The sequence below is a fragment of the Mytilus trossulus genome, chromosome 12 (genome assembly GCF_036588685.1).
Source record: "Mytilus trossulus isolate FHL-02 chromosome 12, PNRI_Mtr1.1.1.hap1, whole genome shotgun sequence".
Taxonomy (NCBI): domain Eukaryota; kingdom Metazoa; phylum Mollusca; class Bivalvia; order Mytilida; family Mytilidae; genus Mytilus; species Mytilus trossulus.
This window is the reverse complement of record NC_086384.1, coordinates 30,135,745-30,162,399: the sequence shown is the minus strand read 5'-3', so window position 1 is coordinate 30,162,399 and position 26,655 is coordinate 30,135,745. Positions and strand designations below refer to the sequence as shown.

The following is a 26,655-nucleotide window of genomic DNA, read 5'->3' as shown; positions in this document are numbered from 1 at the left end:
CAATAATTTTAACTGAATTCAATTCACCAGTCATTGGCAAACGCAAACAAGAAGGCACAGGAACTGCAGTTGCTGTGATGAACAAAACCGAATTCATTGAAGAATGGAAAGTTTAACATTGTTATTGTTAAACTTTTATCCCAACGTTAGGTAGTTTAAGCTACACATATATTTTGTAATAGACCACCAAAAATTATGTTTAAGTTTTATTCCAACTTTGTGTAATTTAAACATCAAAAATATTTTGTTTTCATGCATCCTATTTCCCCTGAGAGATGAACACGCCTGATGAAGCTTATTAGTCTAGCGATAATTCGGGTATTTCTAACATAACTTTTTAATCAATCAATTAGCGGATTTAATTACGTCTGACAGTGACAACACTTCGACATATTGTATCCATCGAATCATCAGTAATGGTAGTACAAGGCTGAAAACACATTCTGAATATATAACTTGTCGAAATAACAGCCAAACAATATCAGATCTGTAAATTTCCAGAATATATATATCTTTTGAAACATGTCTCTGTGATATATCTATAGAAGCCTTTTTTAAGCATAAAATTATATTTTGCTGATTTGTTCTTATTTGAAAACTTTTGATTTAGAATTCAAGAATTAGAGAAGAATTTCGATACTGACAGTCCAGTCCAAATATATAAAAACGGAACGATAGTTTTGAAACAACTTGCAACCTTGTCAACCTTGTGTTCCGTTGATGTCTACTTGTTTCCATTTGACAGTCACGCATGCAAATTTCGATTAGCTAGCCTTAATTTACCAATTTCTGCAATAGTTTTACATCTCTTAGAAACACTAATGGGAACAGAACTATCACAAGGGGAGTGGAGGATTGTTAACACAATTCGTGTAAAAGACATACCACATTCAGGCCCAGATCGACAGTGGAATGACGTGCTCGATTTCATCATCAGCGTAGAAAGGTTTCATGGTCATTACGTAATTATCGTTATGTTTCCGACCATTCTTACTGCAGTATTAAAATATGCTACATTTTGTCTATCGCTTAAATCTGGAATCTGGTTTTAGCATAGTTTATTTTAGCTGTTTTCAAAACTTTTCGGAATTTTGGTCCTTGAATGCTCTTCAAATTCGTACTTTATTTGGCCTTTTTAACTTCGTTTTATTCGAGCGTCACTGGCGTTTATAGAAAATTTAGTCCTGGTTTCTATGCTGAGTTTTTTTACATTAATTTCAGACACAATGCCTTCATCTTAACATTATCCTTCAATGCTAGGTAAGTTAACTTGCTTATTCTAGTTCTTTTGTAGACTAATTCCGGTCGTATTTGGAGAATTAAAAGTCATGGCATTATGTCATTATGTTGATGTTGTAAAACGTAATGACACAAGTGACAAGAAATTCAAGAACCATATTAAATGGGTTTTTTTCTAAAAATTTGTGACGTGGATGTAAAGTTGCCTAATTAGCACTCGGTACATCTTTTTACACTGAATTATAAATATGATTATTTCGATGCACATATTTTTTTTAATTTTTCTACACGCATTTTCTTGTCTACTCGATAGCAAATACATACACTGTTTGTTACAACTAATTTATTAATGATCGATTGAAATATGCTAAAAAGTAATGATAGTTCAAGTAATTTAAAGGAATGGAAGCAATCCATACCATGTTTTACGATCACTCGTGTCTAGACGACGCCAATAACCACACTACATTTGTTCGTTTGCCATGTTTACTGTTTTAACCACATTCATATCTGTATAGTCTGTACTGTTGCTGATGTCGTGTGTATTTTGTTATCAATCTGTAATTCTTATTGCCTTTTCGTATCTTCTTTATATTATTATAGCATTGTGCTGACTTATTACGAATATGTTACCCGTTTTTCATTCTCAATTTTATTTTATTCTTCAAATTTTCATTATCACTTGCCACTATATCTAAGGTTATCAAAGATGCATTTGTTTTATCTTTGAAAATAAAAATAAATGCACGATTTCGTCACAGTTTAACGAGTATGGGTTTTTGTTTATTTCTTTGGGAATAAACCGAGTAGAGGTTTTTCCTGAAATTTGATAAATAAAAAGATGAACGAGGACATTTTTTTCACATTCGAAATTAAATCTTAACATTGCTAAAGGAAGTTTTCTTTACATATGAATTAAATCAAAATATTTAGACTTAAATGAGCACATAGATGACACGATGTGTATTGTTAAAATGATCAACAATGTACATAATTGTTTTTAAAAATTGTCCCCAAACCATAAACCCCCTTGATGAATCGCTATTATTGTCGTGAAGGAGGGGCCTTGCGTGTCTCATAAACCTTAAGAGCTATGCTAGTTGGAACTTTTCTCCCGATAGGGACACCAATGCCGGAAAGGTCAAAAGGTTGAAACCAGACTGAATTGATCCGAACATCGTACGAGTTGCCTGATATTTAAAAAATAAAAAGGCATTCTGACCCGTAGGCCGCTAATTACTACCCATGTTGGTGTTGGACGATAACCTTTCGGCAAAATGTGGCAAGACTGCGTACGGTAAGATAAATTTACGAAAAGACGAGACGATAGATCAATAAGACCCTTTGGCACCTACTAGTATATCACCTGAACGGGAGGTCGGAATTGCTCGGTCCGATCAAGCACCCATGAAATGTTCCTCCCAGAAAGCTGAGAGGTGATCGGATGATACCAGGCGAAGTGGGATACAATCATCAAAAAAATAAACTCAAGAAAAGAAAGACATCTCCTCTAAAAATTAATCTGCTGGCTAAGAAGACTCGCAGATAGAATGACAGAACAGTCGAAGAAAATGCTTGAAAACTTATCACATTCGTTCTTCTGTTAATTCTTGACAATTTAATCTAAAAGAATGGCCGAGGTCCTAAAATGAATTAGTTAACACGTTTACTTCAGCCTGTGTGTCTTCAAACAAATGTTTTAGTAGAAAGCAACAACAATAGCTATAACTATTTTGTCTGTTTATCGCATCTTGAACAAAAGCAATTACACCTCTTTAAAATGATAGAATATGTAAAATAATTGTGATAAGGAAGATAATCGTGTTTATGGAGTATCAAAAGGGTTTGTGAAGGACAAGGGAATTGATTACACGGTCGAGCTAACTGCACATTTACAGGTAGTTGCTGTTTGTTTATCCGTTTATCAAACTTCATACCACATCTTCTCATCCCGGTTAATATCACACGACTGCAATATAATCAAATGAATGATGTTCATTGTCTGAATTTTATTAACCGAAAACAGCAGCTATAAAAGTATGATCAACATTATTTATCGTGATGAAAAATCGTTGAAATGTCACTTCTACTAATATTGCATGAACAAATATATTTGTCTGTAATACATTGTATGAAGTTTAAGTACATGTATCACATTCGCTTTATATTATCAATAATCCCTAAAAATGTAGTAACGATCAAATTAACCCTTCAACATGCCAGACAACAGAAGATGTACACATTACAATTATACATAATCCCAATTTAGTGGTTGTTAGTATGTTAAAAATATACCAGACATCCAAACCATGGAAACTAAACATTGTCTAATGAACCATCAAAATTAGGTCATGGTCAGATGAAACTTGCCAAGTAAACATGTATACTTACATTGTATATACGATAATTTCATATATCAAAAACAGTGATCTATAGCTTATATCACTTGCGAAAGATTGTCAAAAAAAACAAACCCTAAAAAACAAGGTCAAGGTCTGATGAACCCTGCCAGTCTGACACGTTAAGATTACAATCATTCCATACACTTAATATAGATAATCTGTAGACCTTGTAGGTTTATTTTTTATTATTAGTTAAATGGTGATTTGAAACTCTATGTTATACGATAGCATTAGGAATGGCATTTATTTTCATTGCATGTCATAACGCTATTTGTCATGACACTTTCCAAAATAAAACACAAATCAGCATTGCTCTAAGCTGAATGCATTTCATGGTACGGAAATCCTATAAGTCAATGTTAAAACTGAAGTGCAGAACACGGAGAGTAAAACCTCAATCGCAGGATATTGATAATGGCCGACCGACAGATAAAATGGACATTGGCGAGGACAGTATGTCATTACAACAATTCAGCAACAAGCAGCTGCTAGCACAATTATTCGATCATTTTCTATTTGTTGTCTATACAGTTTTATATATTTTGAGTATTGCAAGTACCCTAATTATAGCAAAAGTATTGAATTGTGCATTTGTTGCAAACTAGGAAATAAGGGAACGTCATTTTTCTGTTTCCTTACTTTCTTGTTAAAATTTGTTGTTTGTACAGTTATAGCAATTCATTAACCATTTCTTTAATGATAGCAATAAGTACATTTAAACAGTATCATTTACGTACAACAATATACTTTCATACATTTGTGTTTTTTTTTAAATTGTCACACGTATGAAGATTATAATTATCAATATGGTCAAAAAGAATTAATAGCAATCGAAATAATGTAAATGTGATATTAATTATAAAGTAGCAGGTCTTCCTTTTTTTGTATAAGTTAAGGATTTTTTTTATTATGTAGGCATGCAGCATCACTGAAGAGACATTAGTTGCAAACAAATGTGCTCCCGGTGCAAGTTAGTACCAGTTATGTTGTTTGGACTGCCTGACATTTACATCTTTCTATATTGTTTTTGTTGTTACAGGACGTACTGTGCCCTATAATTAGCTAAATTATAGGTACTAGGCTTATAATAAGAAACGCTAAACGCGCATTTTGTCTAAATCAGACTCATCAGAGACGCTAAAATCAAACATTCAAAAAGCCAAACAAGTTCCAAGTTGAAAAGCATCGATGACCCGAAATTCCGAAAAAAATGTGCCAAATACGAGTATGGTAATCTCTGACTGGGATATGAAAGTACTTAGTATTTTGAATAATTCATACTTTTTAAAAAAGTAAATTTATTTAAATGACCATATAATTGATACTAGTTTTCATGTCAACACCGAAGTGCTGACTACTGGGCTCGTGATATCCTTAGGGACGAAACGTCAACAAGCAGTTTCGTATACATCGACCTAGTGACGTAACTAGTTATCAGGTTTATAATTTGATAGTTTGACGCGCGTTTCGTCTTCATAATTATTTTAATCGCTTATGGGTGTATTAAACATACAAAGATGAAAATAAAAAAATAGGAAAGCAATGAATGAGGTTGTAAAATTTGTCAGATGATTTTTTTCTGCTTCAATGTTTTTTTATTACAAAATATACGTTTTTTGATTGAGTTAAGTCTGCCAATTGATATTTCATCGAGTGTTTTCTATGTTGTAATGTTATGCTATTGTTTCAGGAAAAATGGAGAAGGTTTGGATCCATTAAAACGTTTAATCCCGCTGCAAATTTTTGCACCTGTCCTAAGTCAGGAATCTGATGTACAGTAGTTGTCGTTTTTTTATATAGATTAGACTGTTGTTTTTACCTTTTGAATAGTTTTACACCAGTAATTTTGGGACCCTTTATAGCTTGTTGTTCGGTGTGAGCGAAGGTTCCATGTTGAAGGCCGTACATTGACCTATAATGGTTTACTTTTTTTTAATTGTTATTTGGATGGAGAGTTGTCTCATTGGCACTCACACCACATGTTCCTGTATCTATGTTTATGATACTTGGTATATATGCCGTTTGGTGTTTCTTTACTACATATAGTGTTGCTGTGTACTATACAGCCCATTATTGTGCTATAGTATGTTACTTTTGTGTGCCTGTCTTTCATTTTTGCTCTTTGCTTTGTCTATATGCCTTTCTATGTTTCTAAAGTACATAAATGACGCGGCTCTGTACTTCTATATCCCTTCATGGTGTTACTGTACTATTGTTAATTTGTATATTCTTATCTTTAAATTTGGCTAATATGCTTGGTTTTTATGAAAATTGTGTGCTTCACTGTTACATTTTTTTAAGTGAAAAAGATTATAACAAGTATTGACTGCTTAACCCTCACTTTTGACATTCTGTTATTATAATGTTGTTGTTTTTTAGTTTTTTTCCCCAATCGTTTTCATTATAATGAAATCTGATGCGAATTTCATGCCACAGAGAGGTTAAGCTAGCTATAAAACCAGGTTTAATACACAATTTTCTACATAAGACAATGCCTGTTCCAACTCAGGAATATGATAGCTGCTATCAATTCGTGTATTGTGTTTTTGACTTCGATTTTGCAATTTATTAAGGACTGCCGGTTTTGAAAAAAAGAACAAAAACATCAATTAACGATTTCCACTTCACATCAGGTGACTAAGAATAGGTTTAAACAAATGCAGCGAATGTACACGGTTTAATGAGCACAATGTTCCAATCGTCAACCAAAAATTCATAATGTTGTGGAGAATCCTTCAGACACTATGCGTTTGCCGCATACGATGACCAAGCAGGAAGGTCAATTATATTTTTCTTGTTCTATTTTATATTTCAATACAGTATTTCGTAATATATTTTATTGCATAAACATTTAAAGATCGTCTTTAACTTATCAGTGACCTGTATTTTTTATCACATTTTTCCTATAAACTGTATTTAAACTAAACAATTGTTGTCTGCTCTATGGTCGGGTTGTTGTCTCTTTGGCACATTTCCCATTTATATTCTCAATTTTAATTGTAACATTTAGAGGATTTCTGTAATTTAGTTATATTTTTTGTTTCGATATTACCTTTATGTCTCCTATTACTTCAACAGAAAAACAGTACCTTAATATAAATGCATGCTTCTTTCGAATGCAGATGTTGAGTAATGGACGGTGTCCCCATCTTTTTATTTTATTTTTCTATTAAGCATATGACATGTAAGATAATGATCTTTTATCATGTTTATAGAAAAAGAAATAGCGAAATCCTTTATTTAAACAAAAGTTTGTGGTTTTTTTTTTGTCGTATTCTTAAAATTACGACTAACATTAATTCTATTCAATATATAATTTTGTTTATCATAAACAAAAAATACATGGATTTTAAATAAATTGACGATAACATCTCTTTAGTTGAATCACAAAAAGTCTGACCTAAATATCTTTAACGATAAATTTTGTTATTTAGAAATCAAAATATGACCGATATGTTTTTACCAACCTTCGCCTCTAGACATGTTTAAAGTTTGGGAATCATTTCCTATTGAATCCATTTATAAAACATTCTTTCGAAGTAATCACAACGATCTTTTTCAACCCAAGAGGTGAAATTGATTTGATAATAATAGCAATCTATACATTTGAATTTCATTCCTGACAATTATTTGAAACGTAGATATATACGTTTTTATTTAGTAAATTTGTTTAGTACCCAATTATTAAGAAGAGGGAAGAAATATACCAGAGGGACAGTCAAATTCGTAGATTGAAAATAAACTGACAACGACATGGCTAAAAACAAAAGGACAAACAGACAGTCAAATAATAATAGTACATTAGTATATTAACAAACAAAACAAAAAGGATATCGCCTCGGACTTTGACCTGTTTACTTGTGAAAAAAAAAACACTATTGAGCAACGGTCGTTATCCGCAAGTGTCTTTGTCATCTTTGTATTGTATATAATAGTTTTTACGTAAGTCGTCGTCGAACATTTAGGGGGTAGTTTTTGTTTAGTGTTTATCGTCGGTCCATGTCAGTCAATTTGTTTTCGTAATTTGGTTTGTTTTAAATTAGATCTTTAGTTTTTGAATTGAATTGTTTCATTTTGTTTATGGCCTGTTAAAGCCGACTACTTTATTTGGTTTTTTTGTCATTTTTTAAGGCCATATCATTGACTATCATACAACATCTCCTCAATCCTATGCAGCAGGAATCGTGTGACATGAATCAGAAGAGGGCATCACAATACGTATATACTATACAAACAACAAACGATAACCCAAAATAACAGCTGTCTATGCGGTATGGGCTTTGCTCACTGTTTAAGGCCGTACGCTGACCTATATTTGTTAAATTCTGTGTCATGTTGGTCTCCTGTGGAGAGTTGTATTATTGGCAACCATACCACATATTAGTTTTATATAGACAGGGACATGTTTGATAAGGCATTGTCTATCATGCAAATATAAATGAAATGACATTGCGTGAACAACACTGATGCAAATAACATTCTACTTGGCGCTTCAATGAATATTTGACCATATATACATTTTAATATCTTAAAATAATAAAAGAGAGGCGAAATATCCCACAGGGAGATTCAAACTAAAAAATAAAATGATACCAATATGGCTTGCCGTGAAAGAAAAAAGAAAAACAGCCACAACTAAGAACAAAGTGATCAACCCGAACCCAACCTTATATAATGGATGATGCCAGGTGCTTCTGAATGTTAAACAGACCTTGATCCACATGTGGCACCCGTCATGTGGCTCTGGTTGGTAAAAATGTACAAACCCGGTAAGAAATAAGTTTAATTCGGTAGGTCACATTCGTTGTTTGTTTTCTAACTACAATATCGTTCCCTTTTGAAAAGGGAACGAGATTGTAGTTAGAAAAATAAACATAGCGTATATGATATGTGAAACAAATTTTCCATAACCTTAAACAACCAGTGATGGCGTAAACTTCATGAAAGATGATTTGAGCTTCACTATTTAAAACTCTTGGATTGAAGATAAGTTTGTCGACGGCCTTAGCAATGCATTCAATTGTTAAAATTGAGAATCAAAATGCAGAGTGTGTCAAAGAGACAACAACTCGACCAAAGAATTTTACCAAATTGTTTGCTGGATAATACCTAAAAAGCATTTAGAAAATATCATGTTTTTTATGTGTCTTTATTACAGTTAACTATTTGTAAGACATGACATAGAATTTATAAACTGGGATCTATGTCGGATCAAAACAATTTCTTAATGTCTTTATTGACAGCCAAGGTTCATCAAGATGATGTTTAACAAACTTGATCTATTTCCAAAAATATCTTTGTTATCAATAAGAAAGAAACAGGAAACAGCAATTTGATATTCGAAAATGGCTTTGTGATCGATTACAACGAAACAGGTCTAAGTGCTTTAATTTCAAGACAGTTTCTAGTCGGATATAAACTTTTAATTGTATATCTCTCCGTGAGAGCAAATGTTCATACAAACAATCAAGTTGAATGCACAATGCCAAATAGTTGCAAATAGAAATTATTGAAAGGGATGACATGAGAAATGTACAAACTTTTATATATTAAAGTTAGATCCATTTCATATCCTTGGCCGCATAATGTTGTGATCAAACTTTTAAGAATCAAGTTTCAATTCTAAAACATTGTTTTTAACAGGATATAGATATTATTTCTCTGTGGGGGAATATGTTTATGAATAAATATATATGAATTGTTGATATATAGATTCTATTAGTTTGTGCACGTGTTTTTTTGGCTCCACCTATTTGTGATTTAAATCAGGTGGTGATATCGTCAACAAATATAAAAACCACGAACTCCCGATTTTGTATTTAAAAATTATATGTCGACTTAAACAAATATTTTTCGTAATTAAGAAAATATAGATTGATAAGTAGCGGATGACAGAGACCATCAGCAGATTTTATTTTACAGTGGCTTTCGATAAGATTAATTATCAAATACTTAATCGAAATATAATACATTGAAAAACCAATAACTTAACTTGCTGCTTGCTTATCATTTTAATCGAAAAATGATATATAAAGGATTATATACAAGCAGGGGGATTTTATTTGTACTGATTTGTACAGGTATGTTGGAGGGATGTATTTAAAAGGTCTTGGTTATGTTAATATATAATGCAATTCTTAAACTATAGCAACAAATTACAGGTTTCAAAATAAGTGTTTTACTTTAAGAAAAAAAGATGGGCATGGTTCATTAGTCAATGTTTAGTCGTCTTGATTAATGTTAAGTTGATGTGACAGTTGTAACAAAGCTTTATATTTAGGACTATCAACATAATATCGATGATTACTAAAGAAGACGAGACATTTCAGCATGTGTACTCTTGTTTGTTTTAAGAATCGCTGTTTGTAATAAATCTTTGAAATGTGTTGAAACGGTTTTTCGACGTATACTTTTTTGATTTTGAGATACATGTCTGTTGGTTGGTAACTCTCTTATTAACGTTTACACGACATTTCTTTTTCTTAAACAGATATACAAATACACAAATCACATAAAACCATTGTATAATATTCAATATGAAAATGTAAGTTGAACTCATGCATGCACCTGTGTTTATATAAATTTTGCTGCTTTCTTTAGTTTCAGGGTGTTCGCTTGTCATAATTTGGATTTTTGTCAGATTTGCGGAATCCTCTGCTGTATTCCATTTAAATGCAATAAAATAACTTGCCAATCGCCTCCAATTTTTCTTTTTATAAATCTTTTGCATGTATAATGATTAGCCATCTGTTAAAATTTTCATTATTTTATAATAGTTTGTGAGAACCTGAATTCAATGATAAAGCTATGAAAAGTCAAAGGAGAACATGTTCCCGCCATAATTTTAAATGGCTAATATCTGGAAAACGAGCACATTGACATATATATATATATATATATTTATTGGTCTTTTGAGTCCTTCATTAATCCCATATCAATATAAACTAGTGTTTTGAAACTAAGAATCGAACTATCTTAAAATAAAGAAAATTTAATATATTTTCTAGGTTTATTGAAACAATCGACCTCTTACACTGTTAGCGACGCAAATAAAATTCACAAGTTTTTATTCAATTCGTCTGATGAAGGTTACAATAAACTGGTACTACCTGACAAACCAGTAAATATCAGTGCAGAGTACAACTTGCTAGCTCTCAATTCTTTGGTAAGTATTTTCTGAGCTTGTGATTTTTCTAAATATCATTAGAATGCGAAACATTAAAGAAAAACAACTTGAAGGTTATCTTATTGTCCTCTGTATATGAATCATATGATATGAAAAACCAGTTTCAAATGAAACAATCCAAAGGTTAATATAAGGTTCACCATACAATTATATGTCATGCAAATTGGAAAGGGTTTAATAGTAGTTGCAACACTTGTTTCCCAATACACTATAAATAAATATGTTTAAACTAAGTTTATAATGGTTTTCAACTGCATTAACCGAGTTTTATCTGGTGCAATTTATTCAATCGTTATGAAATGAAAACGGATATACTTCAACAATAAACTATAATCAAACATATAACCGAATTTAATTCTACAAAAGTTTAAAGATTTTATTATATTCAATTGAAAAGAAATTTCATAACTATATAAAAAGTTACGAATGGTTTGTTATTTGGTTTAACTGTTTTAGTTGTTGATTTTAAATAAACGATGGGACAGTAAGGAAACAATATATATTTAATTTAGTCCTGGTATCTATGATGAGTTTATATATTGTAAACAAAAACATATTCGAATTATAATTGTCAAACAATTTTGGTATATTATTTTATTTTAACAAAATTCAATCTATGACAAATTTTGTATGATAAAATACGATTGCTACTGTATGATTTATTACTAACCAAACAGGAGTTTTGTTTCTACGTTTTACATTCTGTCTTAGATAACAACTTTGTAAAAAATTAATGCACTAAAGTTTATGTCAGGAGAGCACTTTACTTTAAAATCAAAGCACTCTGAAACTATGTTTTTTACTTTTAATTTAATAAACAGCCATTTAAAGTATCAATTTGTCATTTGTAAATACGATGGAGAAATTATGCTTTGACACAAAGCTCAGAGAGTACCATTTTGTTTCGCTGACACTCGTGAACCGATCATTAATCAATCGTTCATGTTACAGTCAATAAGTACATGAATTGTAATATTCAAACAAAAGTTCCATATTTGCAATACGCTTATAAAGGTTTTTAGGGGGACATAGCATATTTTGTAAAACACATTGTCAACCAAGATGGAACCCCCATATAGCTATCAGTGAAAAATCTAAAAACAAAATGACTACTGTAACAGAACCAGGGGGGACCAGAACAAAATGTCGGATGAGCAAGTTGTCGGAATACTAAGTTTTTGTTCTGCAAGGATAGACATATTTTTAGACTTTAAATACTTTTCGGTTAAAGCAGGATGCTGGAATACTCAGATGTAGGATAAGGCAGCTTACACTGTATTTACAATGATTCTACTTGATGCATCGTACTGTTACTTTTTTTGTCATGCGGGGTTTCCACACAATTCTGACAAATCAGAAGAACCGATATGCATTTAAAGTACTGCGACAAATATGAAAATGTTTCCCTTAAAATGTATATACAATGTAACTTATGAATAGAGAGATCATTTATTTAACCATATAAACGTGTTAAAGTCTTCTTTAAAGTCTTTTTGAATAAAATATGCAGAATCACCAAAATAAAAGCTGAGATTAATATCTGAGAATGTCATCATGTTCATTTCTGATTAAAACATAATTTTGTTTTTATTTTATCTTTTTAAGAATATAAAGGAACAGATATTGGAAACAACAGGATGGTTTACCGTGGTCAGTAAAACATTTTATTTTTAATATCTTTTAATTGACCAAAAGATAATTTCACCTTCATGCCTTTATATGCTGGATCAATTGATGTATATTTTTGTATTATACACAGACTCTTATTTAAGTGTGATCCTTGCAAAGTTTCTTTCTAAAAGTCTGTACTTGTTTGGCCAAAAAAATGTTGTGGTGTTATGTGTTTTTTTTAATATTCATCAGTCATATTGTTGGCAATACGCATTTCCTTACATGTGTTATGTGGAATGTAACGAAAAATTGGGGGCTGCATGAGACCACCCGTTAAATATGTCGCCGGCTCTTTCTTCTTCAACAATGGAGATGATGAATTTATCATTACATGTAGACAAATAAACTGACATATCAAATATTAAATTCAAATCAATAGTAAGTTTGTCAAAACGAAATGACTTCATCTAATTCGTGTGACTATTGTTATAAACTCCTGCATATTAAAAACACAACAAAAGTATACTTAGTAGGTATGACTGCTTTTGTTTACAACTCAGAACTGACATTTCAATAATGGCATTGTATTAGTTGAAAGGCCAGATTATTGAAAAACGCATACGCTCTTTCAACACCCAACGAACTCATAATATTTTATGACATTTTAAACGAGAAAAGACAACATGAAGGGCTTTTGTTTTACGAAAATATTTGTCATACAATTTCAATTCAATTGATTTTTTTTTGTTGTTATTTCTTTTATATTTCACAATGAATTAAAAAAAAAAGAAAATGTGGTATGATTGCCAATGAGACAACTCTGCACAAGAGACCAAAGTGACATAGAAATTAACAACTGCAGGTCACCGTTCGGCCTTCAACAATGATAAAAGCATATACCACATAGTCAGCTATAAAAGTCCCCGAATGACAATGTAAAACAATTCAAACAAGAAAACTAAAACGGCCTTTTTTATGTACAAAAACTGAACCAAAAACATATATGTAACACATAAACACACGACAACCACTGAATTACAAGCTCCTGACTTGGGACAGACACACACATACATTATGTGGCGGGGTTAAACATGTTAACGGGATCCCAACCCGCCCAAAACCTGGGGCAGTGGTATAACAGTACGACATAAGAACAAACTATGAAAATCAGTTGAAAAAGTCTTAAATCCTCAGATGGCAAAATAATACAAGTGGATGTGGCCGATTACTTGTACATCCCAACAACATAAAGGCACTTGGTACAGATCTGAGAGTAAATATGTTAAATTACAAACTTATAAATACAACTTTGACACGTTTTGACGCATTGCGCTCAAAAATTCCAAAAAGCTATTACATTAGATTTGATTTAGTACCAGAATCTTTAGATGCTTCTAAATGCCGTTCTTACTGCCACTTCTGATCTACTTTTACTTTTTGCGAAGGTGTGAGAAAAATGCATATTACGGTAAAGAGAATTTTCTATCATTATTCAATATTTTAAATATTTGATTCCACTATTTTATGCGGACAACAACATGAGTTTACAACTGTAAATATAGTATTTACATAGGAACCTTATAGTGTTTACTGTTTAACTGGTAACATAATCCACATGCATACCAAAATTAGTTGTGTTTGATCTTAAGTGCAAAACAAATGTCATAATTTCAAAATATCTGTATTAACAACCAGCATTTTTGTACAATATGACTTTCGCATTAAAATGGACACACACCGAAGGATAACGGATAAAACAAACATATACCGAATGTAAAACGGATAATTTTTGAATTGAAAATGTTGCCTCAGATTTTTTGAGTGTCATCAATGTTTTTACGGTACTCGTTCGTTTCGTATCCGTTTTGTATTCGTAATCTGTCCGTTATAAACTCGGACCTTCAAGCAGCCCTTATTCAGGACAGTATGAATTCAAATGTTGCAAATACCAACCATTATAATTGTCGAAAGAAGACGACATCTTATCCTCGTCCTTTGCGTCCTCTCCCGTTTTGTACTATTTTGAAGAATAAACTAAAAACAGTTACACGGAAACTTTTCAATTCTGTAAGGTCAGATGTATAAGATTTACATGTACTATATATGTCTTGTTACTTCGCATCACGGTAAAGCTTAAGTTTCAGTCGACATACACGCCATCTTGAAATACTCAGACACTTATCATATTTTCAGTCTGGTAGGTTGCCTTATGATACAAAAGCGATACATTTGTACAGCAACATCTATTGGTTTTTGATGTGTAATACCACCGTTGATTTTCCCATATTAGTCTTTGTTAAATTGAAGTTTTAAAAAAATGTAGAGTATTTACCTTTATTTTAACCAAAGAAATACTTTACATACAGAAATAAAAATTGTTACTTTCCAGTGCTACAGTGAAAATTTCACACTACATTTCATTGCATATAAGAAAGTAACAATCACGGAGGTAAACAACCCACATGTTACACTGTTATTTATTGGTTACCTGCTTTGGTAACTATGTAACGTTAACTTTCCAAAATGTTTTATAAGACCATCAAATAAAAAGGAATGATGCTTTCAAACACCCAACATACATGTTTAAAATTTAAGTGCATTGAAACACAGTGTTAATTTTCAACAACTGTCAAATTCAATGGAATATTTTTTTAGACCTACTTTCGTATACAACCAGATGTGACGTACCATGATTTGGTGGTATTACACCTTAAACTAGGTAAAAAATTACAGAGTTTTTTCGTCTCAGGTTAAGACTTCAAATGCTTAAAAATTAACTATGTGTATTTCAGTTCCTGTCAATAATTCATGTTTGCACCTACACTAACATTCAATATCGAAATATCAATTGGGATACTTGTTATTTGCTTTGTAAATCTGCAATATTCACGATTTGTTTTGCTAAACATTGTTTCTATAAAATGTTTACAAAAATGCTTTATCTGTATTTATTTTCAAGCTTGTGCCAATCTAGGCACCCTTTCTGAATGAGTGGCATACCTTTAGTGTAGTGTATATTTGTAAATGTTTTAATTTGCAACAAGTAATTAAGTCAGCAATATTTCATAAGCATGGATGTATTACGCACACTATTTATAAGTTATTACATCGTCTTTCAATCAATATCTATCAGTACCCAATTTTCTATTCTAAATCAACAACCACTTGCACTCATATTACCTTAAATTAGAATGAAGCTGTCAACAGCTTTTTAGAAAGCTCAAACCTGTCGATTCCAATTTTGACTCATCTTGTTAATCTGTTTTATCCGGTACGTCTCTGTACGCTGTTCGTTTCATACGGTACTCGTCCGTTGGATGTAAGTTCGACATCCGTTCTTCGGTACATTTCCGTTTCTCGTAGGTTAGAAATCCTGTGTGTGTCCGTTCGGCATTCGTTATGCGTCCGTTTTATTTGGCCAGTACACCAACGGACTCCCTACGGGTAAATATTTTTCAACGGAATATTTATGTTTCATCAGTTCGGCGTCTGTTCACTCTAAGATCAAGGGTTATAACATAGTACAGGATATCACATCAGATTCAAATTTCATTATATATCAATTTCATATATAAATATGAATTTAGCTTTCCATTTTTACTCGATAATTTAATGTAACTGTCATGTGAAATTTTATATATATATTTATTGGTCTTTTGAGTCCTTCATTAATCCCATATCAATATAAACTAGTGTTTTGAAACTAAGAATCGAACTATCTTAAAATAAAGAAAATTTAATATATTTTCTAGGTTTATTGAAACAATCGACCTCTTACACTGTTAGCGACGCAAATAAAATTCACAAGTTTTTATTCAATTCGTCTGATGAAGGTTACAATAAACTGGTACTACCTGACAAACCAGTAAATATCAGTGCAGAGTACAACTTGCTAGCTCTCAATTCTTTGGTAAGTATTTTCTGAGCTTGTGATTTTTCTAAATATCATTAGAATGCGAAACATTAAAGAAAAACAACTTGAAAGTTATCTTATTGTCCTCTGTATATGAATCATATGATATGAAAAACCAGTTTCAAATGAAACAATCCAAAGGTTAATATAAGGTTCACCATACAATTATATGTCATGCAAATTGGAAAGGGTTTAATAGTAGTTGCAACACTTGTTTCCCAATACACTATAAATAAATATGTTTAAACTAAGTTTATAATGGTTTTCAACTGCATTAACCGAGTTTTATCTGGTGCAATTTATTCAATCGTTATGAAATGAAAACGGATATACTTCAACAATAAACTATAATCAAACATATAACCGAATTTAATTCTACAAAAGTTTAAAGATTTTATTATATTCAATTGAAAAGAAATTTCATAACTATATAAAAAGTTACGAATGGTTTGTTATTTGGTTTAACTGTTTTAGTTGTTGATTTTAAATAAACGATGGGACAGTAAGGAAACAATATATATTTAATTTAGTCCTGGTATCTATGATGAGTTTATATATTGTAAACAAAAACATATTCGAATTATAATTGTCAAACAATTTTGGTATATTATTTTATTTTAACAAAATTCAATCTATGACAAATTTTGTATGATAAAATACGATTGCTACTGTATGATTTATTACTAACCAAACAGGAGTTTTGTTTCTACGTTTTACATTCTGTCTTAGATAACAACTTTGTAAAAAATTAATGCACTAAAGTTTATGTCAGGAGAGCACTTTACTTTAAAATCAAAGCACTCTGAAACTATGTTTTTTACTTTTAATTTAATAAACAGCCATTTAAAGTATCAATTTGTCATTTGTAAATACGATGGAGAAATTATGCTTTGACACAAAGCTCAGAGAGTACCATTTTGTTTCGCTGACACTCGTGAACCGATCATTAATCAATCGTTCATGTTACAGTCAATAAGTACATGAATTGTAATATTCAAACAAAAGTTCCATATTTGCAATACGCTTATAAAGGTTTTTAGGGGGACATAGCATATTTTGTAAAACACATTGTCAACCAAGATGGAACCCCCATATAGCTATCAGTGAAAAATCTAAAAACAAAATGACTACTGTAACAGAACCAGGGGGGACCAGAACAAAATGTCGGATGAGCAAGTTGTCGGAATACTAAGTTTTTGTTCTGCAAGGATAGACATATTTTTAGACTTTAAATACTTTTCGGTTAAAGCAGGATGCTGGAATACTCAGATGTAGGATAAGGCAGCTTACACTGTATTTACAATGATTCTACTTGATGCATCGTACTGTTACTTTTTTTGTCATGCGGGGTTTCCACACAATTCTGACAAATCAGAAGAACCGATATGCATTTAAAGTACTGCGACAAATATGAAAATGTTTCCCTTAAAATGTATATACAATGTAACTTATGAATAGAGAGATCATTTATTTAACCATATAAACTGGTAAAGTCTTCTTTAAAGTCTTTTTGAATAAAATATGCAGAATCACCAAAATAAAAGCTGAGATTAATATCTGAGAATGTCATCATGTTCATTTCTGATTAAAACATAATTTTGTTTTTATTTTATCTTTTTAAGAATATAAAGGAACAGATATTGGAAACAACAGGATGGTTTACCGTGGTCAGTAAAACATTTTATTTTTAATATCTTTTAATTGACCAAAAGATAATTTCACCTTCATGCCTTTATATGCTGGATCAATTGATGTATATTTTTGTATTATACACAGACTCTTATTTAAGTGTGATCCTTGCAAAGTTTCTTTCTAAAAGTCTGTACTTGTTTGGCCAAAAAAATGTTGTGGTGTTATGTGTTTTTTTTAATATTCATCAGTCATATTGTTGGCAATACGCATTTCCTTACATGTGTTATGTGGAATGTAACGAAAAATTGGGGGCTGCATGAGACCACCCGTTAAATATGTCGCCGGCTCTTTCTTCTTCAACAATGGAGATGATGAATTTATCATTACATGTAGACAAATAAACTGACATATCAAATATTAAATTCAAATCAATAGTAAGTTTGTCAAAACGAAATGACTTCATCTAATTCGTGTGACTATTGTTATAAACTCCTGCATATTAAAAACACAACAAAAGTATACTTAGTAGGTATGACTGCTTTTGTTTACAACTCAGAACTGACATTTCAATAATGGCATTGTATTAGTTGAAAGGCCAGATTATTGAAAAACGCATACGCTCTTTCAACACCCAACGAACTCATAATATTTTATGACATTTTAAACGAGAAAAGACAACATGAAGGGCTTTTGTTTTACGAAAATATTTGTCATACAATTTCAATTCAATTGATTTTTTTTTGTTGTTATTTCTTTTATATTTCACAATGAATTAAAAAAAAAAGAAAATGTGGTATGATTGCCAATGAGACAACTCTGCACAAGAGACCAAAGTGACATAGAAATTAACAACTGCAGGTCACCGTTCGGCCTTCAACAATGATAAAAGCATATACCACATAGTCAGCTATAAAAGTCCCCGAATGACAATGTAAAACAATTCAAACAAGAAAACTAAAACGGCCTTTTTTATGTACAAAAACTGAACCAAAAACATATATGTAACACATAAACACACGACAACCACTGAATTACAAGCTCCTGACTTGGGACAGACACACACATACATTATGTGGCGGGGTTAAACATGTTAACGGGATCCCAACCCGCCCAAAACCTGGGGCAGTGGTATAACAGTACGACATAAGAACAAACTATGAAAATCAGTTGAAAAAGTCTTAAATCCTCAGATGGCAAAATAATACAAGTGGATGTGGCCGATTACTTGTACATCCCAACAACATAAAGGCACTTGGTACAGATCTGAGAGTAAATATGTTAAATTACAAACTTATAAATACAACTTTGACACGTTTTGACGCATTGCGCTCAAAAATTCCAAAAAGCTATTACATTAGATTTGATTTAGTACCAGAATCTTTAGATGCTTCTAAATGCCGTTCTTACTGCCACTTCTGATCTACTTTTACTTTTTGCGAAGGTGTGAGAAAAATGCATATTACGGTAAAGAGAATTTTCTATCATTATTCAATATTTTAAATATTTGATTCCACTATTTTATGCGGACAACAACATGAGTTTACAACTGTAAATATAGTATTTACATAGGAACCTTATAGTGTTTACTGTTTAACTGGTAACATAATCCACATGCATACCAAAATTAGTTGTGTTTGATCTTAAGTGCAAAACAAATGTCATAATTTCAAAATATCTGTATTAACAACCAGCATTTTTGTACAATATGACTTTCGCATTAAAATGGACACACACCGAAGGATAACGGATAAAACAAACATATACCGAATGTAAAACGGATAATTTTTGAATTGAAAATGTTGCCTCAGATTTTTTGAGTGTCATCAATGTTTTTACGGTACTCGTTCGTTTCGTATCCGTTTTGTATTCGTAATCTGTCCGTTATAAACTCGGACCTTCAAGCAGCCCTTATTCAGGACAGTATGAATTCAAATGTTGCAAATACCAACCATTATAATTGTCGAAAGAAGACGACATCTTATCCTCGTCCTTTGCGTCCTCTCCCGTTTTGTACTATTTTGAAGAATAAACTAAAAACAGTTACACGGAAACTTTTCAATTCTGTAAGGTCAGATGTATAAGATTTACATGTACTATATATGTCTTGTTACTTCGCATCACGGTAAAGCTTAAGTTTCAGTCGACATACACGCCATCTTGAAATACTCAGACACTTATCATATTTTCAGTCTGGTAGGTTGCCTTATGATACAAAAGCGATACATTTGTACAGCAACATCTATTGGTTTTTGATGTGTAATACCACCGTTGATTTTCCCATATTAGTCTTTGTTAAATTGAAGTTTTAAAAAAATGTAGAGTATTTACCTTTATTTTAACCAAAGAAATACTTTACATACAGAAATAAAAATTGTTACTTTCCAGTGCTACAGTGAAAATTTCACACTACATTTCATTGCATATAAGAAAGTAACAATCACGGAGGTAAACAACCCACATGTTACACTGTTATTTATTGGTTACCTGCTTTGGTAACTATGTAACGTTAACTTTCCAAAATGTTTTATAAGACCATCAAATAAAAAGGAATGATGCTTTCAAACACCCAACATACATGTTTAAAATTTAAGTGCATTGAAACACAGTGTTAATTTTCAACAACTGTCAAATTCAATGGAATATTTTTTTAGACCTACTTTCGTATACAACCAGATGTGACGTACCATGATTTGGTGGTATTACACCTTAAACTAGGTAAAAAATTACAGAGTTTTTTCGTCTCAGGTTAAGACTTCAAATGCTTAAAAATTAACTATGTGTATTTCAGTTCCTGTCAATAATTCATGTTTGCACCTACACTAACATTCAATATCGAAATATCAATTGGGATACTTGTTATTTGCTTTGTAAATCTGCAATATTCACGATTTGTTTTGCTAAACATTGTTTCTATAAAATGTTTACAAAAATGCTTTATCTGTATTTATTTTCAAGCTTGTGCCAATCTAGGCACCCTTTCTGAATGAGTGGCATACCTTTAGTGTAGTGTATATTTGTAAATGTTTTAATTTGCAACAAGTAATTAAGTCAGCAATATTTCATAAGCATGGATGTATTACGCACACTATTTATAAGTTATTACATCGTCTTTCAATCAATATCTATCAGTACCCAATTTTCTATTCTAAATCAACAACCACTTGCACTCATATTACCTTAAATTAGAATGAAGCTGTCAACAGCTTTTTAGAAAGCTCAAACCTGTCGATTCCAATTTTGACTCATCTTGTTAATCTGTTTTATCCGGTACGTCTCTGTACGCTGTTCGTTTCATACGGTACTCGTCCGTTGGATGTAAGTTCGACATCCGTTCTTCGGTACATTTCCGTTTCTCGTAGGTTAGAAATCCTGTGTGTGTCCGTTCGGCATTCGTTATGCGTCCGTTTTATTTGGCCAGTACACCAACGGACTCCCTACGGGTAAATATTTTTCAACGGAATATTTATGTTTCATCAGTTCGGCGTCTGTTCACTCTAAGATCAAGGGTTATAACATAGTACAGGATATCACATCAGATTCAAATTTCATTATATATCAATTTCATATATAAATATGAATTTAGCTTTCCATTTTTACTCGATAATTTAATGTAACTGTCATGTGAAATTTTAGGTTTGGAATGATAGTCGATTAACATGGGATAAATCTTTATATGGCGAAATTGACTACATATATGTACCCGAAGATACAATTTGGCACCCTGAATTGATTGTGCAGAATTCGTACGTATTAACGTTCTATTGTATTACAAACATTAACAGTAATAAACAAAAGAAAAAAAGTAGGTTTATAAAAGCAGAATTAAACTGAAAGAATATATTGTTTAGCTATGAAAACTAGTAAACACACATGTGAATGTATTCAATTTATTATGAACATTTGTTACTTTTGGATTATCTATAAGTTCATTTCAACTTAAATATGTGACAATAACTCGTTTCTCACATTTTCTTTTTTTTTTTTTATTCAACAACAATATATCACATGCTGTTAACAGATTTCTTCACTGGTACAGCTATTTCAGTAAAGATCCCTGTGTGTTAGTACCTTAAGACTAGTTAGTTAGTTTAAACATATTTATTTATAGTGGATTGGGAAACAAGTTTTGCAACTTTTATAAATCCCTTTCCACTTTGCGGGTGCGAGTGCTGCCTTGAAGCGGCATTAGCCTACTCTTTTTCGAAATCTACAAGGGTGTCTTTAACGTGCAAGAGATATGGCTCTCTCTTAACACGGGTCAGCCATTTATCGTCCCCTTCCGACGGACTATCATCGTTTCCTCAAGACCATACTCGCGAATGGTGTCAAGGGAGAGCCGAAAATTGAGTTCCTGAAATTTTCATCCCGAACGGGAATCGAACCAGGAACCTTTGTGTTAGTAGTCCGATGCACTAACCACTACACCACGGCTCTCATTAAGACCAGGGTATCTTCAGGGTTTCTCACATTTTCTTGCGAAACATTAATCTAACATAATAATATTTTATTTCAATCTTAGCATTTTGGTATTACGGAAAAATCTTGGTGCCGAACAAACTGTTAGAATACAATATAACGGAGAGGTACGATGGGAACCACCCGCTGTTTTGTCCACGTCATGTGACATGGATGTGACGTACTTCCCATATGACAGTCAAACTTGCGAAATAGAACTAGCTAGCTGGGGTTTCTCTACTGATGTTGTCAACTTAGAATTTTTCAAAACTCATATCAATTTAGAAGACTACAGACCGGATGAAGAATGGGACCTTCTAACAACATTCCAAGAAACATCTAACCTCACTGAAGACGAACTGGTATTTTCGGAACTTTTGTTCCGAATGGAGTTTAAAAGATTGTATGGTCATTACCTAATGAGTGTAATATTTCCGACAATCCTTACTGCTATATTAACATTCGTTACATTTTTTCTGCCGCTTGAATCTGGAGATAAGATCGGATACATACTGACAGTGTTACTTGCATTGGCGGTTTTATTGACGTTGTTTTCAGACACTATGCCTACGACATCAAAACATACTTCAGTTCTAGGTAAAGTTGCATTTATTGATTTGACTGCCTCATTAACAAGATTGCGCTGCTGGCTTGAATTCATAAAATGTTCGAGTATTTCATTGTACTCATACTCCCAAATTAACTTATCCAAATGCTGAGTTTTATGTTTCGAGAATGATTTTCGTGCTCCGAGCACTGAGCAAAGTGTTATGAGTTCAACCCCTATTGCCCATATTATATATCGCCGCAATCAGCTTTTAGCGCTAAGGCGGCGTTAAATAAAGATCAATAAATCAATCAATCATATTGCCTTTTTTTAAGTGACAAGGAATCTAATTCTTTGTGGTATCAACTAATAGTGCATTTGCCAATTACCGTTGCGACCCTGTATTTCGAGATCCCTATTTCAACAATATTTTTATTTACCAAGGAGAGCTAGCAAAAAGAACATATTTACCTGTGCGTAATGTGAGTAATCTGCAAAGTTTTCAAATCTATTAATGACATGTATTTGTTGTTCAGCTTAATACTTTTAACATTAGAAATTATTTTCATGAAAAGTTAGTTAAACTGCCGAAACATCACTTTCAATTCATCATGATTTGCATTAGCAATAGCCAATTTTGTCCAGTATGTACAGTATACATTAGAACCAGTCTATGGAGGTAATTCGTTTGAAAAGTGTGTAATAACAGAATCAAATCGGTAATTGGAAAATGGACTATTTGTGTATTCCAATATGTTTAATATGGTTTAGACGCATATAAGATAATACGTATTGCAAGGTTCTATTAATGTTTAGAATCTCCAGTAGATTTCTTGTTCGTCGAAATGACACCATCGTATTTAAATGTCTTTCAGAACTACTGAACAGAACTTTATTGACTGTAAGAAAATTATCTGTCCAAAAGGCGGATTGAACTCAGTGAATAAGTCCCACAATTTACTGAAAGACTGAACATGACCAATTAAATGTTTCTTTAGGCATTTTAGATGATTGTTAAAGCTGTTGCATAAAGCATCATTTTCTCAGATGTTGTTTCCGTTTTAATCAATATATTGTTGTAGTTATTAGTAAAACGGTAATAATTTTTAACTAATAGCACTTTTCTTTTGCAGTGGTATTTCTTACAGTAACGTTGGGAATGGCCTGTCTTGTGATTATCTTTACGATATTCATCATACGACTTTTTCATCAACCAGAACACGACAAGGCTCCAAAATGGATGCATTCCTTGGCGAGAAAATTTCTTAAGTTAAAATGCAAGGCCGGAAAAATAAATCATCTTGATCATCTTGATCAAAGTCAGGATATTGAAAATGACTCACCAAAAGACCGAAGAGTTCACTTGAAGAGTAAAAAGCAATTTACACCTTACACCAACAAGGAGCTAGCAGAATTCTTTGATTATTTCCTGTTTGGTGTTTTCACAGTTTTATATATTTGTGTTCTTTTATGCTTCCCAATAGTTCTAAGCACGTCAACATGAATGATACAAACAGGATATTGAATATAAACTACATGTGTGTGTCGATTACCTTATTATATAATCATGATAATAGTTTAGTAAAAGAATTTCCTGTTTTCGCCATGATTGTTTAATGTAATTTAATATTCTCCCTTTTTTGTATCACCTGCACCTGCACTAATCATTTCACCGATGTATTTTTCCTTGACTTATTTTGAGATGTTTTCTAAAACGTGTTAGTGGTTATTGAAGGTCAGACGTGTCTTCGCTGCGCTTTCTCTTTAATTTGTTCGGTCCTGTCTGATTTGACATTTTGTCAGGCAACAATAAACCAAAATGGCCACTGGATTAACTAATTAGAGGTTGTACATAACACTACAGGGAGATAACTCTTTAAAATTAGCTGAACGTTTTAACACAAACAATTGTTAAGAAGATATTATACTGCTCATTGATCAAAATTAGTATTTTTCAAATTGCTATGTATCCAATGATTTTTTTTTCAACAAAGTGTGTGTTTTTTGTCACTTTTACTTTTTTGTCTAAATTTAATAAAATTAAACGAATCAAATTAATTTTCGTCAAGATTTTATGTTCAGCCTTAATGCAGCAGGTTTGGATATTAAGCCACAGGATATTCGCTACTCTTGATTTTTAATTGTGGCCAGATATTCAGGATCCTCTTGATTTATGTATGTAGTGAGATTATCTTTTCTTTTCATAATTATATAATATATAGTTTTAAAAGCCATATTAGAAAATCTTATAAACGCTTTGTTATTTTTAATTGATTTTGAAAGTGAAGGGTATTAATGTTAAATGTAAAAACTAGAGAGAATCACTTCCCGTGAAATCAATTAGGACTTTTACCTCAAAAACGAGCATTATGAATATTGCTGTTTTTTAAGAATACATAATATCTGCTGTCAAAAATGTATTCACTGCAATTGTTATGATGTAGAAGAGATTTTTATAAAATATTTGATATCATTACAATACATACTTTTTCATCTGCATATATTTCTATGTTTTTAATGTAAATATTATGTTTGTAGTTTTACAACATGTAGTTGCTTTATATTACTTATTTGTGTTTTATATTTTCAGTTTTTAATTGATCATGATTCTTGTGATCTGACATACCATATTTACAAATAGCTGTATTTCTTGTTTTGGAAAAATTCTTACATACACATGTATGGCGTTATTTCATATTTCGATTGTTTTTTAGATAAAGAAACAGCTGACATTAAACTTTGATATTATGTTCAATTTGAAAAGTTATCAGTAACAAGCCATAAACCCTGTCGTATTGAGATAACATATAAAGACAATATTTGTAGTCGTGTCTTTTATTTTTTCTAACTTGAATTATTCTTCAGCTTGACAATCTTTTTGTTACAACACCTAACGAGGAATAGGTGTGTTCCTGTGAGGAACTTTACCAGTGCAGGAATATCTGTCTACTCTTAAATAAATGAAAAACTCTAAATTACCTGGCATCGATGGATACACTGTTGAGTTCTATAAATTCTTTTAAAAAGATAAACAGATACCACTGAAAAGATGTTCAAGTGAGGCTTTAGAATATGATTTGAAAAATTCTCTATCACTGAAAGATATTATTTACTGTGGCCTAATTTTCTTTAATTGGCCTTAAAAATGGTAACATTATTGGGTTGTTACTTTTTTTCTATAGGTGTTAACAAAATAATACTGTTGTGTAGTTCATTGTGATAATTCTGTTTGTGCATTTAAAAAAGGTTCGAACGGGAAACCCAACGGTCTAATATGTATAAAAAAAATGAGAAACGAGAAACATTCATGAACCACATCAACAAACGATTACCACTGAAAATCAGGTTCCTTGCAAACACATGCAGCGGGTTTGAACGTTTTAATACGTACCATCCTTCAACCTTACCCACAACAATAGCGTTACATCACAATGTAGGAAGTTATACTATAAAATAGTATTTGAAATGGATCATCAACTCAATCAAAAGACATATGAAAACAAACCAGTGAATAATTACTGAACGAATAAATTTGATATATGACAAACTATAAAATACAAAATCAATAAAATAAGGGATGAGATAATAAACAATTTCAGGAAGACAACCATATCTTTGAAAGCAATACCACCATATACACGATATAACAATGCAAACCTTAAAAAATATA

The 26,655-nt window shown here is 31.8% G+C and overlaps 1 protein-coding gene across 1 annotated transcript; it reads left to right on the top strand.

Annotated features, from left to right (window-relative positions):
* Positions 1–9,484: 9,484 nt before the first annotated feature.
* LOC134692350 (acetylcholine receptor non-alpha chain-like) lies at positions 9,485–25,480 on the top strand. The gene is made up of 8 exons (XM_063552805.1): positions 9,485–9,721; positions 10,649–10,806; positions 12,433–12,481; positions 16,191–16,348; positions 17,974–18,018; positions 21,617–21,726; positions 22,503–23,035; positions 24,119–25,480. Exons 1-8 carry the CDS (start codon positions 9,664–9,666, stop codon positions 24,487–24,489), a joined length of 1,482 nt encoding a protein of 493 aa, XP_063408875.1. The 5' UTR covers positions 9,485–9,663; the 3' UTR covers positions 24,490–25,480.
* Positions 25,481–26,655: the final 1,175 nt, after the last annotated feature.